The sequence below is a fragment of the Patella vulgata genome, chromosome 3, assembly GCF_932274485.2.
Source record: "Patella vulgata chromosome 3, xgPatVulg1.2, whole genome shotgun sequence".
Taxonomy (NCBI): domain Eukaryota; kingdom Metazoa; phylum Mollusca; class Gastropoda; family Patellidae; genus Patella; species Patella vulgata.
Window position 1 is genome coordinate 69,686,094 of NC_065881.2, and position 20,533 is coordinate 69,706,626.

At 37.0% G+C, this 20,533-nt stretch overlaps 2 protein-coding genes across 4 annotated transcripts in view; one reads left to right on the forward strand and one right to left on the reverse strand.

Annotated features, from left to right (window-relative positions):
- Positions 1 to 20,533, forward strand: part of LOC126815830 (uncharacterized) — a 32,095-nt gene that overhangs the window by 6,264 nt on the left and 5,298 nt on the right. The window contains exon 1 of one of the 3 annotated variants that reach the window (XM_050541810.2): positions 13,486 to 13,502. The exons of 1 other annotated variant lie outside the window; for it this stretch is intronic. The gene's annotated coding sequence lies outside the window, so the exon portion shown is untranslated. Of the gene's footprint in view, positions 1 to 13,485; positions 13,503 to 13,756; positions 13,774 to 20,533 lie in introns of those variants that run through there. One more of the 3 variants, XM_050541809.2, reaches the window with a different exon arrangement.
- On the reverse strand, positions 9,435 to 13,092 carry LOC126815831 (serine/threonine-protein kinase pdik1l-B). The gene is made up of 2 exons (XM_050541811.2): positions 12,902 to 13,092; positions 9,435 to 11,457 (listed from the first exon to the last, which is right to left on the reverse strand). The coding sequence occupies exons 1-2, from the start codon at positions 12,919 to 12,921 to the stop codon at positions 10,575 to 10,577; spliced, it is 903 nt and encodes a 300-aa protein (XP_050397768.2). The 5' UTR covers positions 12,922 to 13,092; the 3' UTR covers positions 9,435 to 10,574.

Genomic DNA, 20,533 nt, shown 5'->3' on the forward strand with positions numbered 1-20,533 from the left:
TAATGTCTTACCTTTGTTCACCGCTTCCCATTTTATATCAATCTTTGTTATAAAAGCTCCGCAAGTCTTGTACCGCTAAAGTCTGGGTAAAATAAAAATAATGTCAATTTGGGCTGAATTATATTTCCACGAAACGGAATTTCCCTTCTCCTAAAATCGGTTTTCCCCAAAAAATGTCTGACTGGCTGCACTCCACTATAAATAGACTGTCGGTATGCAATTGTACGAAAAACATATGTTATTTATATTTCTATACTTTTACTAGAATAATAAAGAGTTGGACATTTTTTTTCATAGTAAAATATTGACTCGATTCAGCTCTGTGTAATACTAATAATAGTTAGTAATTTCAGTGGCCTGTAGCCTAAAAATAATAAACCAGTTATTTACAACAAAAAAAGAATTCCAATGCTTTAAAGCTTAGGCTCTAAAATAGTGCATTCTACGTTTCATAAAAATGGCTTAATTGGAAATTTTAGTGTTCACATTTTTATTTATATATATATATATATATATATATATAGAGAGAGAGAGAGAGAGAGAGAGAGAGAGAGGGAGGGAGAAATGGGGTTTTACGTCCACACGACACAAACTAGGTCATTTCGGGACTAACATATGGTTTTAATCTTATTTCAATTATTCGCTTGCGCGTAGGGGTCTTTAGCAGTTGAGGATACCGGAGAACCCGGAGTAAACCCATGAGGTTGGGCAGGCGACCCTACTCCTTGCCACGTACAACAGGGGATTCGAAACCACACCAGTTGACTCAAAGACAGGTCGTATGATACAGCACGCACGTGCTAACCATTCGGCCATCCAACCCCCCCTTTTATATAAAGGGCTTAAAGACAGATTTTCTTTTTAAAAAAAAAACAAATCCAAAAAACTACTTTTAAGTTATGAACATATTTTATTTGTGTGTGTGGGTCGGGGGGGGGGGGGCGGTCTTTAAACCCAATAGTTGCATTAGCATTAAAAGTATTTCAAAAGAAAAAAAGTTGTGATATTAGGATTATATCAGAGGTTTGATTGCATGAGCCGAAGCGAGAGCAGGTAAAATCGAGTCTTCAAAAGGCATTGCATTCCTGTTCTTTTTTATTATATATTGTCTGGTACGAAATGGTGTATGCATATATATATACGGACAGAAGGTCAGATTCCTGTGATTATATACACATTTGTCATTCTTTTGCCTTTTATAAACCAAATTGATTCATTAAAATCATTTTAAAAAACCCCAACAAAACTCTCAATATTTATTAAACATTGGACAGAATTATCCATTCCTAATACCTCATTCAATGTTTTGATATCTGTTGATCGTATTGGTTCATTCTATATGTTGATAAGCATCAAATATAATTTTATACAAATAATGAATAACATTGTTTTAAAGATGCGTTAGTCCCAAAATGACCTAGTTTGTGTCGAGTGGATCTTAAACCCATCTCTCTCTCTCTCTTTCTCTCTCTCTCTCATTAGTGAAGATGTGGTAATAATAGTACTAGAAATGAAAACAAACCGAGGTCCCGTGTACACATTAGCGTGCACGTAAAAGATCCCTTGGCAGTTGGAATTCGATATAAGAGTAGGTCGCACACTGTATGGCGTATGCCTGTCTTCATTAGCCCAGTTTAGGAGCAGAACAGTGGGACGTTCTACTTTTTTATGTATTTTGTATAATATAGATGTATAAAAATCCCCGCTTCATAACATTTCGGGTGATACAAAAATTATCCGTCTATATATAATGCACTAAATTCATTATAATTACTTGAAAAATAACTCATATTTATGTTATCCAAAAATTAAATAATTTATTATGTTAACATTATCCTTCCATTTATTATGAACTAATTTCTCTATAATCCCTTGGAATATCCATAAATTAAATAATTTATTATGTTAAAATTATTAGTCCTTAAACACTAAATTCTTTTTAATTAGGTGAAAATTCACTCTTATTTTTATATCCAAAAGTTTATTATGTTAAAACGATCCGTCCATATATTATACACTAAATTCTTTTTAATTGTTTGAAAAATCACTCATAGTTATATATTTTTATCCAAAAATTAAATAATTTATTATGTTAAAATTATTCCAGAAATCATAAACTAAATTATTTTTAATTGGTTGAAAAATCACTTTCATATTTATATCCAAAAATTAATTTATTATTAGGCTTATGTTAAAATTATCAATCTTTTCATTATTCATTAATTTTTTTATAATTTTCAAGATTTTATTTTAGTCTTCAGACGTGAAAGGTTGCCCATTTCGGTCTTTCATTACTTTATTATGAATCCATATTTAGCCATCTACAATTGTATCATTTGTTAAATAAACTGAAGATTCAAGAACCGTACATATTCATTCTTGATTAAAATTTCCTATTGCGAATTTAAACCAAGTCTAATTAGGTCTTATTATCGAGAGCGTTCCCATGTGTTGACATTAGAAACCAGTTGACCTACTTACTTTGACCCACTGCCGGAAGTCAACACTGATTGGCCATGGCGTCTTGCATCATTCAGTGGGAGCGCGCGGTCTAATTAGTATAGACGTCATTGCTGCGCTCCACTATAAATAGACTGTCGGTACGAAAGCGTATTAATGCCATTACGAAAAACAAATATGTAGACAATAATAATATGTGTTATTTTGCTATAACGCGACGAATCGGCTTATTCCATTTTATTGTACATTATGTAATACTTGCTGTAATTTAATTTTTATTTTGTGACTAATTGACGGCAACATATTTTATTTTTACATTGAACAAAGTGATATTTAGAAGATTAAAACGCAAGTTACGGGATATATAAAACCATATCATCAAATATAATTTAACTTCCTTAAATATCTTGCGAGTTTCTATATTATCTGGACCTTCCAAGTTTGCCTTGGAGTCTCTCGAAGATACATTGTTTTGGTAATAAATATATATATTTTTTTTTACAGTTTTCGTTCTTGATAATGTCACGCTAAATATTTTTTATTTTATTTTGTGCCCCTAACCGGATCATTTCCAGACTTAAAATTCACTAAATGTAAATCAATAATACATGGATGAGTATTTTTTGATTGTCGTCCCCCGAGAATGTTATTCCTAACATTAATTCACCTACATATTATATAAAGGATCCGGCGTATTGTCCCTTTAAATTTTACAGTATCTAAAGCGGAGCTTATGTCTACTTTGCAACTCAAAGCAACTAGTTGCAGCCAGTTGCAAGTGTGTTTATGTCGATCTCTGTCTAATAATCAGTCTCTATACTATACGGGGCTGGAACTAAAAGTAGGAACAACTGGTAAGGCTCTAATAAGTTTATCTCATTAAATATAAGCAAAATATTAAAAAATATATAATACATCAAATATAAATGAAAATGAAATAATAATTGAAATAATAATTATACGTTTGCAATATGAAATATAGAAACTATTTACGTTTGAACTATGAAATAAAAAACTATTTACCGGAGTTATCAAAAAAGTAGAAACTGCAACCTGTAATGAAATACTAAATATAAAACATTATATACAGTATAATATACACATACCTAAAAGTAGGAACAGCTGGTAAGGCTCTAATAAGTTTATGGCTAGTATACAAGTTTCTTGGATTTATATATCCCACGTTGCCAAGTTAAAACTATACGTACATGTATACTCTATTCCTCAAAGTGGTTAATCCTATTAATTAAACAATTCATATTAACTCTATTGTTGATAGGATTAACACCATATCGGTATATACGAGTCGAACATCTGACTACATGTATGTATATATACATAAAAATATCGTTTTGGATGAATAAGTTGTATTTACAACTGCGACCTTCCCAGAATGAAATATTGATAGGTGTTTTAATGAAAAAAATTGCGTTATTTAACTTATTTGCAATAGAGATACCCTGGATTGAAATATTCAGTTGAGGATGAATAAGTTATATTTACAAAAAGTGAACAATATAACAATATCAGTAACTGCGGACAACTGAGAGCAACTTAATTCCGGGGTGGGGGGGGGGGGGTCACGTGGCTAAGTGGGTAAGACGCTGGCTCACTAGCCTGGACGTCGGGTGTTCGATCCCGGCATTGGCCGAGAAAGTTCATCCAGATTTTCCGGCGTGGTTTCCCCTGACGAGGACAGCTGCCTAGTCGTTCGGATGGGACGAAAAACCGAGGTCCCGTGTACATATTGGCGTGCACATAAAAGACCCCTTGGAAGTTGGAATTCGATATAAGAGTGTTCCGTAGCGCCGCTGCCCGGGCAAAATTTCCCTCATAGCACACTGTATGGCGTACGCCCGTCTTCATTAGTCCGGTTTAGGAGCAAAACAGTAGGACGTTAAACCACATTTCATTTCATTTCATTTCGGAATTCGGGGCTCTTATGTCGACTCGGAACTGAAAGCGATTACACTTAACACGTGACATAAGCCCCCCCTTAAAGTAGAATCATACCATAATCAAATGACATTGCAACGATTACAAATTTTTAATATTGTATAGGCATTCATATTCTTATAACAGTTAAAGGTACATGTACTCTTATGTTTGTTTGAATATTATTATTATCATTAGATCCACAGACTACGGTATTGTATACTTATCATTTTGCTGGGCGGGAGCCACGGCGGTTCAGTAGGTCAGACGTTGGCTCGCTAACCTGCAGGTCTCGTGTTCGATTCATGTGTTAACAGAGAAAGTTCATAGGGATTTCACGGCGTGGCACAGGACGTAAGGGACAGACAAGCGACAATGTATATTCGTTAGAATGGGACGAAAAACTGAGGGCCTGTGTATACATTGGCATGTACGTAAAAGAACCCCTGGCAGATGGAATTCGATATTCGATATAAGAGTAGACCGTATTGCCGCTGTCCGAGAAAAACTTGTCCCTCATACTACACTACATGGTGTATGTCCGTCTTCATGATCCCAGTTGGAGGAGAACAGTAGGGCGTTGGTTTTTTTGTGGGTTTTTTTTTTACTTCCTGGGTTATCTTTAGTAACTAGACAAAACCAAACCTCAACACTATTTATTATAAGAATTTATGTTATTGTCATAAAATTGGTAATGGTTCTCCAAACAAATAATGTCAGAGTTTGAGGCGCTAAAGGTATCTTGGCAATGGTATACGCTTGTTGGCAATGGTATACGCGGTACCTCTTTTTTCGTCCCATCTAAAAAGGTTGTCCTTGCTCCCAGTCCCGCACCACCGATAAGTAGAAACCGTGCTGAAAAATCCTGAGGAATTTTTTCGGCCAACATCGGGATCTGGTTAGTGAGACAGCGCCTTATCCACCGAACCACTGTGACACCGTTATAATTGCTACTCTACCTACTTTTAGCAAAGTACACCCGCCCTTACAATCTACAGACACTGGAACGGATTACAATTTCTTAAATTATTTTATAAAATGTTTTATTTTAATCCTTTTAGGTGTCTGTGATGGAATGATTCGGGGACAGACCCCTTAAATAAATTAAATTATGATAAATCATTATCGAAAATATTTATATTTTGATACTATTTAGTACTGAATATGTGTAGGATTAATCCCAGTATATATCATCCGGGCCACCGGATTGTTCATTTCACTAAATATTATATCACGACCCTCAACCTATGATTTTATTTGCTCGTTGGTAAGCTTTATCAGCATCAGGTCGATCTCGCCAATTCTTCTCGACCATGTCATAAACCAGATCTTGGAAAGCTTTTTGGTCACCTTGAAATTGTATAAATCTCCCTACATAAGCCCGCTTCTCGTCTTCTGTGGCATCTGAAATTGTTTTCTTGGTAGTGCCTCTCTCAATGTATGGTACCAAAAGCTGCTTTTCTCGTGCACCCCAGTCATCAGTGGTCCCAGCAAACAGTGCCATTATCAGACATCCCATGCTAAATATATCACTCTTCATGGTGGCACGCCCGTCGAGGACCTCTGGTGCTGAATAGTATTTTGGCCCTTTGGTAGAATGAAGTTGGTAGTAGGCCGACATGTTAAGCTGTTCCAATACAATAGCCAAACCAAAATCAGCTATTTTAATAACAAGATTACCATTGTTGTGTATCATAACATTATCTGGCTTTATATCACGGTGCACGATGTTGTTAGCATGAAGATATCTCACACCGTTAGCCAATTGGTTAATGAAACCTAACCTAACTGAAGGGAATGTCGATCGATTTTTCAGAATATACCTATTCAAATCGCCGACATTACAAAACTCCATGACTATGAAAACAGCATCGTTTTCATCCAAACTATCGATCAAACGAACGACATTTGGGTTTTTTAGATTCTTCATTGCCGCCACTTCCTTCGCTATTTTGGCACGGTCTTTACTAGAATCAGCAGATATCTTTTTGATAGCGAAGATGTCGCCATTTTTTCGCCCCTTGAAAACTTCACCAAATACACCTTCGCCAAGTTTCTCTTCTATATGATAATCACCAACACTGAAAAAATACCCCGAACATTTTCTTCAGTAAAATAGACACCAAACGAAAACTCATTTTAAAGTCAGCTGCCCATTTGAGTCGGGCAAAACAATTTTTTTGGCGATCATCAAATTTTTTCGGGCACTGGCTAAATGATGAAAAAAATAAAATTATGGTGGATATAAAAGGGAAAATGTGAAAATTATTCCATTCAGCAAAATGAAGTGTCCAAAATCCGGGACTTTAACTGACGATTGTGTGGGGTCAGGGCCTGTTTTAAGGTTTTATTGACGAAGCATGGTTTTCCCCCCTTTGGTTTCCGACAAAATTTCCAAAACATGACTCACGATTTTCCACACAGAACTTGCTAGCTCAATTTAGCTTCTTCCATCACCGTTATTAGCTATAATGTGTTGGAATAAACCTTCTGAAATCGTGACCAAATTAGTTGTGACTAAAACAAAGGCTCACCAGAAGTGAAATAAAAACTTCCTGAATTATCACCACGCTTACACTTTTAAAACAAAACAAGCGGTTGGCATACACGATAGGCCCTGTGTGGGGTGATGCAATTCAAATTACCGTTCAAGAAAATAGGCTCCGCTAGGCGCTACGTACTTGTCCTTATTTTTCGAGATTTTACCAGGGTTATTTTATAATAAAGTTATGTATGTTCATTTTTGGGGCACTGTCACGGTATACTGAAAGTGGTAGTGCAACGTCACTAGACCTGGCCTATCTTATACCCTAGCGCTACCCTTATACCCAAAACTGTATTAAACTTCATTCGCATTTAAATAAGGCTGGCAATATGTCTGAACTCGTAATAACCTTAAATCGATACAAATCGAAAACAGCATATATACCTTGTGTTTTGTTTAGTTCTACCCATATATCCAAATTACGGTAAATAAAAGACTCGATCACAATATACATAAAGACAAGATAAATCTCTCATTAAAAATTTAGTTTTACTGATCGGCGACCACCAACATAAGCAACATTAGTCTCTCCAATTGGCGGAATGTGGCCATGAATAATTGTTCTACACACTCAAATCGTTTACATTTAATCATTCCGTTTTTCAAGAATATATTTGTCCGAAATTCATGTAAACTAATAATACCCTACCTGTCCATTTTATATTATAAAATTAGCACACGGCTTGTACAGCTAACATCTTGGTTAATAATTGGGAATGTATTATATTTCCTAGAAACAAGGAAACAAATAAAAGTATGGAAGCCGATATGTAAGCCTATACATTCGCTCTCCTTGCCTTCGCGTTAACGTAATAGAGAGAGAGAAAGAAATGGGGTTTAACATCCACTCGACACAGACTAGGTCATTTCTGGACTAACACATGGTTCAATTTTATTTCAATAATTCACTTGCGCGCAGGGTCTTTAGCAGTGGGGGGGGGGGGAAACCGGAGGACCCGGAGAAAACCCACGAGGTTGGATAGGCAACCCTACTCCTTGTCACGTACAACCGAGGATTCGAAACCACGCCAGTTGACTCAATGACAGGCCTCATGATAGAGCGCGCACGTGCTAACCATTCGGCCATCCAACCCCCCTTACGTAAGAGGTCGAACATGATTATCGTTGCGAAGTCACGCGATACCATATTGGTTTATGCAGGCGCGGATCCAGGGGGGGGGGGGCAGTGAGACTGGTCATCACTGTTCAGACCAGCACCTGCAGCCTGCAATGGGATTCCCTAGAGTTCAGACCATTACGAGCATGCATGCGGCACTCTGATGATTACCCTTTGCTCCACTGTATGACCCCCCCTCCCCCCTCGACAAAATCCTGGATCCGGGCCTGATTATGTCACCGCTATACCTACAATGAAAGCGGCCTGATATTTAGTAAATATTTTGGTTTGGATAGCCTACAACGTCTGTTCTTTCAAGCAATGATGAATAAGTTGTATTTCGCATATAATTCTGCAGCACTCTGATCTCCCTGACATAAATCAAGACCAAAAATATACTCTCTCGTCCAGGTTCTGGGATGCCCCTAGTCCCCTTCCCATAAGTGTTTTATAATCTAATATGGGTGACCGAACAGCATCCACGTTGAGTGGAAAACGAAAGTAACACCGGTCATAACTGTCTTGGGATTGTCCGTTTCAGCCTATGTTATAGACCTTAAAACGAAAGTTACATCTAAACAGAAGTCGTGAAGGTATTTACAGGGCGTGGGAAGTAAACTACGGCACCCGGTAAGGGACACAAAATATAATTATCTAGCACGGCATAGCTAATTCAGAGGGTAAACTGCCGGGTAAAAATATATTTATTGCCAAACTCATTATTATTATCTTAACATACATCAAAGGAAGAATGATAAGTGCACACTGTCATAATTTGCAAGATATTTAGTTTTCAGCAGCAAATATGGGTTACGCTGTACTTTGGACATTGTCCCTATAGATGGTTCAGAAAGTATGAGTTGGAACGTCAAAGGAATTCATCTTTAAAAGAACTTAAATTCTGTCTGAGTCCATGTCATTATCTATCTTAAAACCTGCGTTTTAATCTGCTAAATGTCACTTGTGTATAATGCAAATAATATGTTGCTGTCATTATTCCACAAAATAAAGATTTAAATGACAAGTTACATACTGGTCAATAAAATGAATACTGAAGTGAAATGAAGTGAAATGGGGTTTAACGCCCTACTTTTCTGCCCCGACTGGACTAATGATAACGAGCGTACGTCATACAGTGTAGTCTGAGGGAAATTTTGCCCGGACAGCGGCAGTAGGGCTTCCCTCTATATCGGATTTCAACTGTCAAGGGATATTTTAAGTGCACGCCAATCCGAACGATACTGTCCTTCCCGGGAAAATCGATAGGAACCTTCTCGGCCAACACAGGGAGCAAACCCGAGACCTCCTTGTTAACGAGCGAGCGAGCGTCTTACTCACTGAGTCAGAAAATGGCTACATAGAAACAACAATACCACATTTCGTTTCTGCATTTTATATTAAGCACTGCTACACATAGGTTACAAAGTTACAAGCATAATAAAGTCATTCTCTCTAATACATTCTCTCTAACCCGCTCTCGTACGAGAACTACATGGCTGTCTACCCTGGAGCGCACATTTATTAATTATATATTCTCAGATTCACACCCATTAATTATTCTGTTGGCTAATTATGATGTAATTAATCATGTGATTTGTCACTCCATGCCAAATATGAAATGGTAACTTTCCTGTCACATGCTTTTAGAATTTATCCTCGAAAAATGCAAATGACCAACATGATTACTAAACTCTAACTGCGTTAACGTATCTAAACAACCAGCATACTTTCTCTACTTTATGAACTTAGAATCAATAATTTGTAAAGATAATGATATTGTTTCGGCCGTCGTATTTCTCTATCCTTTGTCTTTTAGACCTCATGTCTTGTTATTGTCACAATATTCAGAAACACTTATAATTTGCGTTTCAGAATTACCTTATACCATAGCTAATATTTTGGCAATGGAGAATAATTAATCAAAACCCTAATATTATTTTACATAGATGTTTCAAAGCACAAATTCTTTCCCTTCATATTACTACAGCAGTTTCGGAGAAGAATGAAGCACAAGGACGTGACACATGGTCATTGTGTCGCTCAATGGCTGCTTCGCCCCGCCGTTGGACAGTCCAAAATTAAACAATCAAACATTTCAGAGGTCAGTGAGCTAAGCTCTCTGCCCCCCGCACTACTGACAAGTAAAATATACTAGAATGCCCTAAGGAACTTTCTCTGGCAGCACCAGGATCTAACCCGTAACGCCCTGGTTAGTGTGCCAGCACCATACCCACCTAACCACAGTGGCTTCTTTTTAACCAAACTTGGTCACTGTACACCCACAACATAGAAACGGATACTGTTACTTTAAGCCTTAAATCAATTAAATCAAAATCAAATTACGTTAAATCAATATAGAAAATTGCACTTTTATTTTAAACCGCATTGTTTATGTCCATTTTCCATTTAGTGTGTCTATACAATAATTATAATTTGATAATATTTAGAACTGAATACATGTAGGCCCAATATATTTTTGGTCTATATTGCCGGATAGCGTTTCACCGGATCGTTCTCTTACATTATACTACACCACGACTCTCCAGCAACGATATCATATGCCCGTTGGTAAGCTTTATCAGCATTAGGTCGATCTCGCCAATTCTTCTGGACCATGTCATAAACCAGATCTTGGAAAGCTTTTTGGTTAGCTTGAATCTGTATATATCTCCTGACATTAGCCAGCTTTTCGTCTTCTGTGGCTTCTGATATTTGTTTCTTGGCCGAGGCTGCTGACCCGATGTATGGCGCCAAAAGCTGCTTTCCCCCAATCCAGGTAATAGTGGTACCAGCAAACAGTGCCATTATCACACACCCCATGCTAAAAATATCACTCTTCATTGTGACGTTATCGTGATATACCTCCGGTGCTGTGTAGTAAGGTGGTCCTTTAGGACTATACTGGAAGTTGTAGTAGGGCGATTGGTAATTGAAAGCTTCCCATACTCTTGACAAACCAAAATCAGCTATTTTGATAACAAGATTATCAAAGATAATCCCATTGTTATTTATCATTATGTTATCTGGCTTTATATCACGATGCACGATTTTGTTGGCATGAAGATATTTCACACCTTTAGCCAACTGGTTGACGAAACCTAACCTATCTGCAGTGGATGTCGAGCGATTTCGCAGAATATAACTATTCAAATCGCCGCCATTACAAAACTCTAGGACTATGAAGACAGAATCGTTCGCATCGAAACTGTCGATAAATCGAACGACATTTTCGTCTTGCAGATGCTTCAATGACGTCACTTCCTTCTCTATTTTGGCACGTTCTTCTCTAAATCCAATTGGTATCTTTTTGATAGCGTAGGTGTTGCCATTTTTTCGTCCCTTGTAAACTTCACCAAATGCCCCCGCGCCAAGTTTTTCTTTTAATTCATAACCACGAATACTGTAAAAATAGACAAACATTATTTATTCAGTGAAATGGTGGGTTGGATGGCCGAATGGTTAGCACGTGCGCGCTGTATCATAAGGCCTGTCATTGAGTCAACTGGCGTGGTTTCGAATCCCCGGTTGCACGTGACAAGGAGTAGGGTCGCCTGTCCAACCTCGTGGGTTTTCTCCGGGTCCTCCGGTTTTCTCCCACTGCTAAAAGACCCCCACGCGCAAGAGAATTATTGAAATAGAATTAAACCATATGTTAGTCCCGAAATTACCTAGTTTGTGTCGAGTGTACGTTAAACCCCATTTCCCTCTCTCTCTCTTCAGTGAAATTTTCTAATAATTAAATGAAACACAGTTTAAAATCCCACAACAATTTTGATACTGTCGGAAATGCCATTTTCAGTGATCTGAGACAAGAATCTGGGTCTAAAGTGCGCCCCCTGGTTTTAGATAGTGCGCACGCCCCCACTAGATCTACCCTTGACCGAATCCGCCAGATATTTGTTCAAAGCTGGTGCGAATCATTGGGGGTTCCGAAGTTTCGAATTTTAAATTTCATGTAACACAGCTGTAACATCTGACAATATCGCACCTAGTCTAAAACACGTAATTACCGTTAACACGATACGGATCGAGCGCGGTGAAATAATAGACTCGATCATGATGTTTACATAGTATATTGTAAAGACAAGTTAAACCATTAACCATTAAAGATACATTCCCACAGATGTATTTATAGGGCAGTTATTTACAATAAATATATGGCATATGGGAAGTAGAGACACCCAATCTTATTACCAAAATACCGGATTCCCTGAAAACACCCATGTGTAATAGTAATAATGCTTCACCGTGCTTCCTGATTCTTGAGTGGTCAGGCCTTATTTATCATAGCGTGCCTAGAACGGACTTCATTAACCTTGTGCGGTCGGTGACCTGCTTTTGTTTCAACTGGTAACCCGTCCCGATCAGTGGACGGGTGTTCAGTGGATTGTTAGACTGGTATCCTATCATCTGCCAATTACTTTCGCTTTCTAAATCAATGTTTTTCAACGCAATTGTTTGACAAAAATCGTCTAATTTTGATCTCGTACTGCACTGCAATCGACTGAAAGACTACCACTGAGAACGGGATGTGGCGCTCGCGGGCTTTCTTTTTAACACAGGAACACACCCCTGCATGGGAAGCCTACAGGGTAAAAATGTAAAGTGTCACAAACTTTTGATAGACACAGGTTTGAATATGTATTTTTATATCATAAAATTACACATTTTGTACTAGGAAGTCATCTTTATAAGCAATTACCGTTCCTTTTCAACAACATAATTCTCTCCAAATGGGACTGTGTGGCCGTGAATGATTCTTCTACACATTCATAGCGTTTAGATTTAATCATTCCATGTTTCAGTTGCCCGACATGCATGTAAACTAACTAATAATATCTTACCTTTGTTCGCCTCTGTCCATTTTATATCAATCTTTGTTATAAAAGCTCCACACGTCTTGTACAGCTAACGTCTAGGTTAACAAATGTCAATTAGAGCTGAATTATATTTCCTCGAAACAAAGAATTTCCATTCTCCAGAAATCAATTCTCTCCGAAAATGCCTTTGAAACTAACTGCACCTATTTTCTACTATAAAAAGACTGGCATTTCCTATTCTACGGAAACTCATTAATGCCATTACCAAAAACCGCTAAATAGTGAATCAGCTAAATTTACATCCATCAAAGATGGAATAAGGCATTGACTCAGTGGCAATTTTTTTTACCAGTATTTACTACTTGCTGCAAGTTAATATTTTGTGACTTATTGACAGTAACATATTTCAATTTTACATTAAAGAAAAGACATATTTATCAGATTTAAACTTAAGTTGAAGAACACATAAAGTCATGACCATGACCTCAAACCTAATTTAAGTTCCTATAAAGATACATTTCTTTGACGACGATATACACTATACAGGGTACACCAGTTGCTGAAAAACCAAATATGTTGAGAGTTCTGATTGTGTAGATATACCAAGTTTCTCTCTGAGTCTTTGGTAAGATACATTGGTTTGATAATAAATATAATATTTTTCCCACAGCTTTCACTCTTGATAATCTCCATGTATATTTTTATTTTATTTTGTGTCCCTAACGGGCGCCGTAGTTTCGTCAAATGGCTTGTGATTATCGTCATAACAATCTCCTTTGGACTCTTGACCACAGGACGCAGAATTCGTAGGTGTGACTGTGCCAAAAAGTATATATATATAGAATCATGAATTATATATATAAAAAAAACTACTACGTTTGTTATTATCTTTTGAGGTAATATATGTGCATCTATTTTTAGAATGCTTTCATTCGTTGTAATGTGTCTTCCCAGATAATGGCTGGCTGTAAAGTTAAATAGACCATCTAGTCTTATCAGCTGTTTGAATTACAAACACGTCAGTTGTTATCTGTTAATTTTAAAGGGACACTACATCTATATTGTTAAACACTGGTTTTCGATGCCCTCGAACAAGCGAAATTTAAAGTCACAAAACGCGCTAGTTCCTACAATCTTGGGGTCTGTTTCACGAAATTTTAACTAAGATAAAATCCAAATTTTAGTAATTTGATTGGATAATATTAGATTGATTTTAGTGCTTAGCCAATCAAAATTGAAGTATTTACTAAAATTGGATTGTATCTTTTGTTAAACAGGACCCAGGACTTTATATTAAAGCAGATATAATGCTGATGGTTTATTAAGCATAATAAAACTGGATTAACTAACATTTTTTTGACAGTATTAAATAAACCTATTTCCCAATTTCTATATCAAAGTAGAATATGCAATATCACGGTCCATTCGAAAATGGCAAGCCTAATTTAAGAACCCAAACTTATTAAATATGACTCACTTTACTTAGTCTGCATCCCACACAAAATAAAAATTGATCCCAACAAAATATTTAGTTTACAATAGTATTAGGGGTGGGCAAATGACATCAACATTTATCGATATCCCACGTGACGAGTGTTTTCTAAGGCCATTTTGGCTGCTGAATCTGAATCCTATGATATTTTTGGTATGTGACGTCATTTTAGGTTGGTTCAGTGGCCATTTTCAAAATGGCCGCCAAAAATGGAACTTTTTCATCGTAAAAGTAAGGAAATATTGAAACTAGTCCTCTAATATGTTCAAATGTATGTTTTTAAAGGTCGGGGATACCAAATAAGACGAACTTAGATACAAAGGAATAATGGTTATACAGCAATCGTGCTTTTTGTCCTTTGTTTTCAGAAAAGTCTGCATTTTTGTTCAGATAATTGTCCATAATTTGTTCATATCTGTGATGTCGGGTTATTCTATTTCAGATTTCTTTGTACTGATACTGAACTGGGATCTTCCCAGACCATAAATAGTTCAATGAAGGTTCTATAATCTCTCCTAGTAGAATCTGTGTTGGTCTCGGGTGCGAGAGTCGCCGTTTCGTAAATACCAGAGACTGTCATCAACAATAAGCTTGAAATGGGACGACTTTATGGATTCTGGAAGATCGTTGATGAAGGCTATGGACCAATACAAGCACAGTGCACCGTGGAACTCTGGTGTAACCTGAGCCATGTCAGATGTTGCTCTGCCGAGTAGGACCTGTTGGTGTCTTTTGCTGAAGAAGGATCTGGTCCACTTTAGTGAGTTGCCTCTTACTCCGTAATGTTCACGGTTATGAAGGAGCTTTCCATGGGGCACTTGTCAAACGCTTTGGCGAGGTAAGGAGTATGACGTGCAATTGTTTTCCCTTGGCTACGGGTGAGCCTATTTACTGTATGGTAGAGATCAGTTGTGTCTTACAGGAGCGACGCTTCCTGAAACCATACTGACTATCACACAAGATGCTGTTCTTGTCGAAGTGCTGCATTATACTGTTATGCAATATATGCTCCAGTATCTTGCAGGTGATGTGGGCAAGCGACACTGGCGTTTAGTTCCCTGGCTGATGTATGTCTCCCTTCTTGAATATTGGCTTTTTTCCAATCCTTGGGGACTATGTCTGAGTCGATTGACATCTGGAAGAGTTGTATATGGGCAGGTGCTAATTTGGTGACTACGGCTTTGATGATAAAGGAGGGAACTGTGTTTGGTCCAGTTGCATAATAGTGTATGTACACCTTTCCAATCAAGTTTGATGGATGCCATGGTGGGAACACTGCAGTGAAAGCTGATTCAAACTGTGGATTCAGTATGTTAGTTTTTTACTGGACGTCACTTTTGTTTTTGAGTGGTGCTACTCAAGTGGCTTTTCGGCCTTTACTCTTAATGTAAGTCCAAAATTTCTTGGAGTCTTCCTTAAAGTCGCTGCTGATCGTGGGTTCAAGGTAATTCTGTAGCTTCTTGTAAAGGTCCTTGTCTTGATTCTTCTAAGTAAGACGGACCGTCTTGTAAACCCTCTGTTACCGTCTGATGGCTCTATTAATACCTGTGTTTATCCAGAGATTTGTGTAACGAGAAGACGTCATCTTGAAGGGGACTCTTTTGGCGATGGTCTGCCCTTTGGGGTTCTCACATGTTATGTCAACGTTTTCCGTGACTATAACTGAATCGGTAAGGTCAGTGAGATCCTCTTTGATTCTTTGTATGTCTGCTCGTTTCCAGAGGTATAGCTTTCTGCGAATGGGTTTTAGTCACTTAATTAGCCGTAGAGTACATGTCTAGAAGGACTATGTCATGGTCAATGTTGCCATAAGATGGAATAGGTTGGTTAATATCCAGGGTGTTGCCTTTCCCTGTTGGGAAGTTGGCGAGCTGTTCTAAGTTGGTATGGTATCTGAGATAGAATAACCTGACATCACAGATATGAACAAATCTGCAAAAATGCAGATTTTTCTGAAAACAAATTACAAAAAGTATCATTGTAGTATAACCATTATTCCTTTGTATCTAAGTTCGTCTCATTCTGTATCCCCGACCTATAAAAACATACATTAGCACATATTAGACGACTAGTTTTTGGCGGCCATTTGGAAATGGCCACTGAACCAACCTAAAATTACGTCACATATCAAAAAATCTAATCGGATTTGGATTCAGCAGCCGAAATGGCCTTAGAAAACACTCGTCACCTAAATTGGACCTCCATTTGCCCACCCCTAATAGTATCGACTTTAATATGTGTGTTTATTAGTGAATAAGATTATATATGTACGTCAAGTTTTGTAAAAAGGTTATACATAGATTTATCATAATTCATTGAAGGTCTTGTGGGTCAACATGTTAGCCATAAGATTCATTATATAAAGATCTGGACCCTGTTTCTCGATATCTTTACTAATGATAAAATCCAAATTTTAGAAGATACTTCAATTTTGATTGGATAAGCACTAAAATCAACCTAATATTATCCAATCAAATTACTAAAATTTGGATTTTATCTTAGTTAAAATTTCGTGAAACAGGCCCCAGTAAAACAATATACCGAATGTTTTACCTTCTGGTTATGTCAAGCCCGGTTCGCACTGTGGGCCATTGCGTACAATCGTACACATATTGCAAACGATTAAATTTAATCCCCGCTGGAGATGCAATTCGAAGAGAAGGAGGCGGAAGTGCAACCACCCCACCTCTAATTGTTCAGTAACCATAGAAAATAATTCCCATTCATTAATCTTTAAAAAAAAATGAGACAAGCATTAATTGTTTTTACCCCATTCTTCTCTTTCCCTGAATGTTTAACAATGTAACATGTTTTATTGATTTGAATCATAAATCAACAACTTGTTGTGTCGGGTAATTAACTTCATCTATAACAAACTCCTCTGTGAATATATGATGCCAGTAGCGTCTGTTTTCCCAAGGACCTAAAATACTGTTTGTTTTTAAAAGCAGATGTTCTACTGTTCCGTATCACAGATAATATTGTTTAAAAGTTAACACAGGGGCGGATCCATGAATTTTTGCAGGAAGTGGCTTGCCAGGTTCCTGAGAAAATGTAAACCCCCCCCCCCCCCGCCCAATCGGCTTGAAATTTTTTGAGAAATACATGGTCTCTGTCGTCATTTTGGCGTATATACATACATACTGAGCTTTTTAAAGAAAGAAATCCAACATCCTGTTTGACATCAATTTTCATTATGAAATAATACGATGACATTGTGATTCAATTTTATTGATGCAAAGCATTGATATCACATATGTCTATATCATTATCTCGCGCTTTGAGTGCCCATCCTGTCGCACAATCTGACGAGAAAGGGTAAAGCACAATTATGACACTTTTCTCATAAAAAAGGGTGACCCGCGCCTGTAACATCACCCCAAAACATCCTTCTACGCGTATACCTAAACACATCAATCTACACTGAAAAAGTGAAAACGTCAATCTACACTGGAACATCAATTTATCTGCACTGAAATATAACACACTAGCAGGATAACCGGCTTCGCTCGGGGGTCATAACTCCGAAACCGGAAGTGGTAGACTAACGCAACCTGGCCTATGTTACTCCCCTGTCCGAGCTACCCCTATACCCCAAATTTCAGACTCGGGGCAGACCTAGTGTAGCCGCCAACCCCGAACAGACAGACAGACAGACAAACGACAGTCACAAATATATATATATATATATAGAAGATAAAACTCTACCGAAACACCAAGACAGTGGTCACTGTGCAAGATTAGTTTCTTTTTAAACTTTCCGGCACTTTACAAAGACATAAAAATAAGCAAAATAGTGCGAGAAGGATAAAATTTGGCCTAAGTAATTCCGATATACATGTATAATGAATACAAAAAGTGATATTTTTTTTTATTAAATTGTCCATATTAATGATAAGACCAATCTATTATTATTATTTATTATTCACGGATGTAATCATGTATGTGGATTGTTCAGTGACAAGCAGTGAATCGGATATTTTTATTGTTATATTGAGGATATGTTAAAATAACCTGTTAACTATAATTATACACACTCGCTGTAATATATTTAAATATCAATCATATCTTTGTTCATCTTCCATCTGATTATAGATAAATTAACATTTAAATACATTATGAATTTATATATGCATATTATAGCAAGAGAAAACCTTTTCTGTGGTATTCTGCACACCCACATTGAACAATTAGTGAACTTTTTTGTTATGCATCTTTCATACACACACTGACTTAGATAAACAGTTTCAATTATATTAAACAGAAGCGGAATAAATAAGCATCAATATTCTTGAAGTATTGTTTCCGACTAATATCCTACAATTATCAATTTATGTCAGTGAAGAAGCTTTTTTAAGGGTAAATTTCGGATGTTTCTGTGGAGGGGATATTTGGAATTAATTTTACAATTGTGAAAGGAAAATGAATTATAAATACAGGATTTGATAAATAAAACGTCTTATTTGCAGATTAAGTTAATGTGCTATTTTTTTTTACTACACATTCTTTATTTATTTTTATCCCAAGATTACTAATTTTAACCTATTAGAGTTTTCCGAAATTCTGTCCAGATTACCGCACTTATTATTGTATCTTTTTGAGGTTCTTACTTATGACGTCAAAACACGCCATTTCAGTAGAATTTCTACTGGGTTTTTCTTGTATGCGTTGCCTCTTCTTCTGTTAGTTGTTTTGTGTTATTAGGCTTAGCGCACGCGCAGGGGTCTTTCCTGTGGAAGTAAACCGAGGAGTACCAGGAGAAAAACAAGGTATCGAAAAACCGACTGCAAACCAGACGTGATCGGCCAGCTAGAGTTCAAAGCGCCACACTCTAGACCAGTAGCCCCCCCCCCCCCCCACCACCACGTTAATAAATTCCTAAGTCTTTCTCTGTTTTATTGTGAGTTTGCCTTCCTTTTGATTGAAGGCACGATACTGTACAGTGCAGCGTGCGCTTACGACAGCCCCCTGGATGAATTCACGCGTTTGTTTAGTATTTGCATGTGTATATTGTTTGTCTTGTACTCGAGGCTGTCTTGTGGGTTTTGTTTATGTGTTGCATTTACTGTTATGTTTATAATTAGTGTAAGCCTGTATTATTAGTCTCAAGAAGACACTCAAGATGACGCAAAGTGTTAACGAGACGCTATAGCCCATTCCAATCAAATATTATTATTTTATTACATTGTTAGGATAAAATTAGAGTAGCGATCGATTAATATGAATTGAACAAGTATGACTCTTTCTATCACTTTCTCTCTCTATATATAAATAAAATATACACGGTATAACGATTTGATTGGGTATTAAAATACTTGTGAAGTACGTCAGTATTTAAAGTAACAGTTCCTCTACTGAATTTTCTCTTTTTAAATGAATAATCAATATCAGTTATGTTGATATGCATTGTAAATTTCGACTGGTTATTGCTGCCTAAAGACTTGTGGCTGGTTAAAGACACCTCAGTGGATACCACGGGTCTGGCCCTATGGAAGGTTTGCATAGCTAACGTATGTGGATCAACTGCAGTGGCGTCGTGCCCATTGGGGCCCAGGGGGGCCTGCCCCCCTCCCCAAAAAAAAAAAAAATTTTTTTCAGGGAAATAAAAATATTTTTATTGATATTATTAAGACAGAAGACCTGTCCGTCTGTTTTAGTCATCACATGGTCTCCAGGAATTGTATAATTTGTCATTATCTGTGTTTAGTTTATTGCACTTTAGTTTAGATGTCATAAGGCCTCGCTCAACAGCGGCCTCACTTCGTACACTCTATCATATCATTTCGATCTAAAATTTCCGGGAGTTAAGAGTTTGTTGTAGCTAGAAAATCTCTATTTATGATTGTATGTTGTATTTGATAAAATATCCATATACGGGTGTCAAAAATAAAGCTGAAAGTATTTTTTATTAAAATACAAATACATCTAAATACGTATTTGACCATAAATGGCATAACCCTGGCAGAGGTTGGGGTGGAGGAAGGAATGGGGTTTTGCATGAAGTTGTCCATTCAATAATTAAATCTAAGTTGAGATGAATAAAATATAATTCAATTTTCGAGTGATAAATTGCAATTATCACTAAAAAAAACCCGACCATTTTTCAATCATAACTTTATTGTCTCTAATCCATCGAAATGGCGTTTCCCGGCTTCTTATTTTAA

Excerpts from the sequence above, each read along its gene's own strand:
- LOC126815831 (XM_050541811.2), bottom strand. The coding sequence starts at position 12,921 with ATGGACAGAGGCGAACAAAG. Across the intron at positions 11,458-12,901 it reads ATGGACAGAGGCGAACAAAG|TATTCGTGGTTATGAATTAA; the intron begins GTAAGATATTAT and ends CTATTTTTACAG.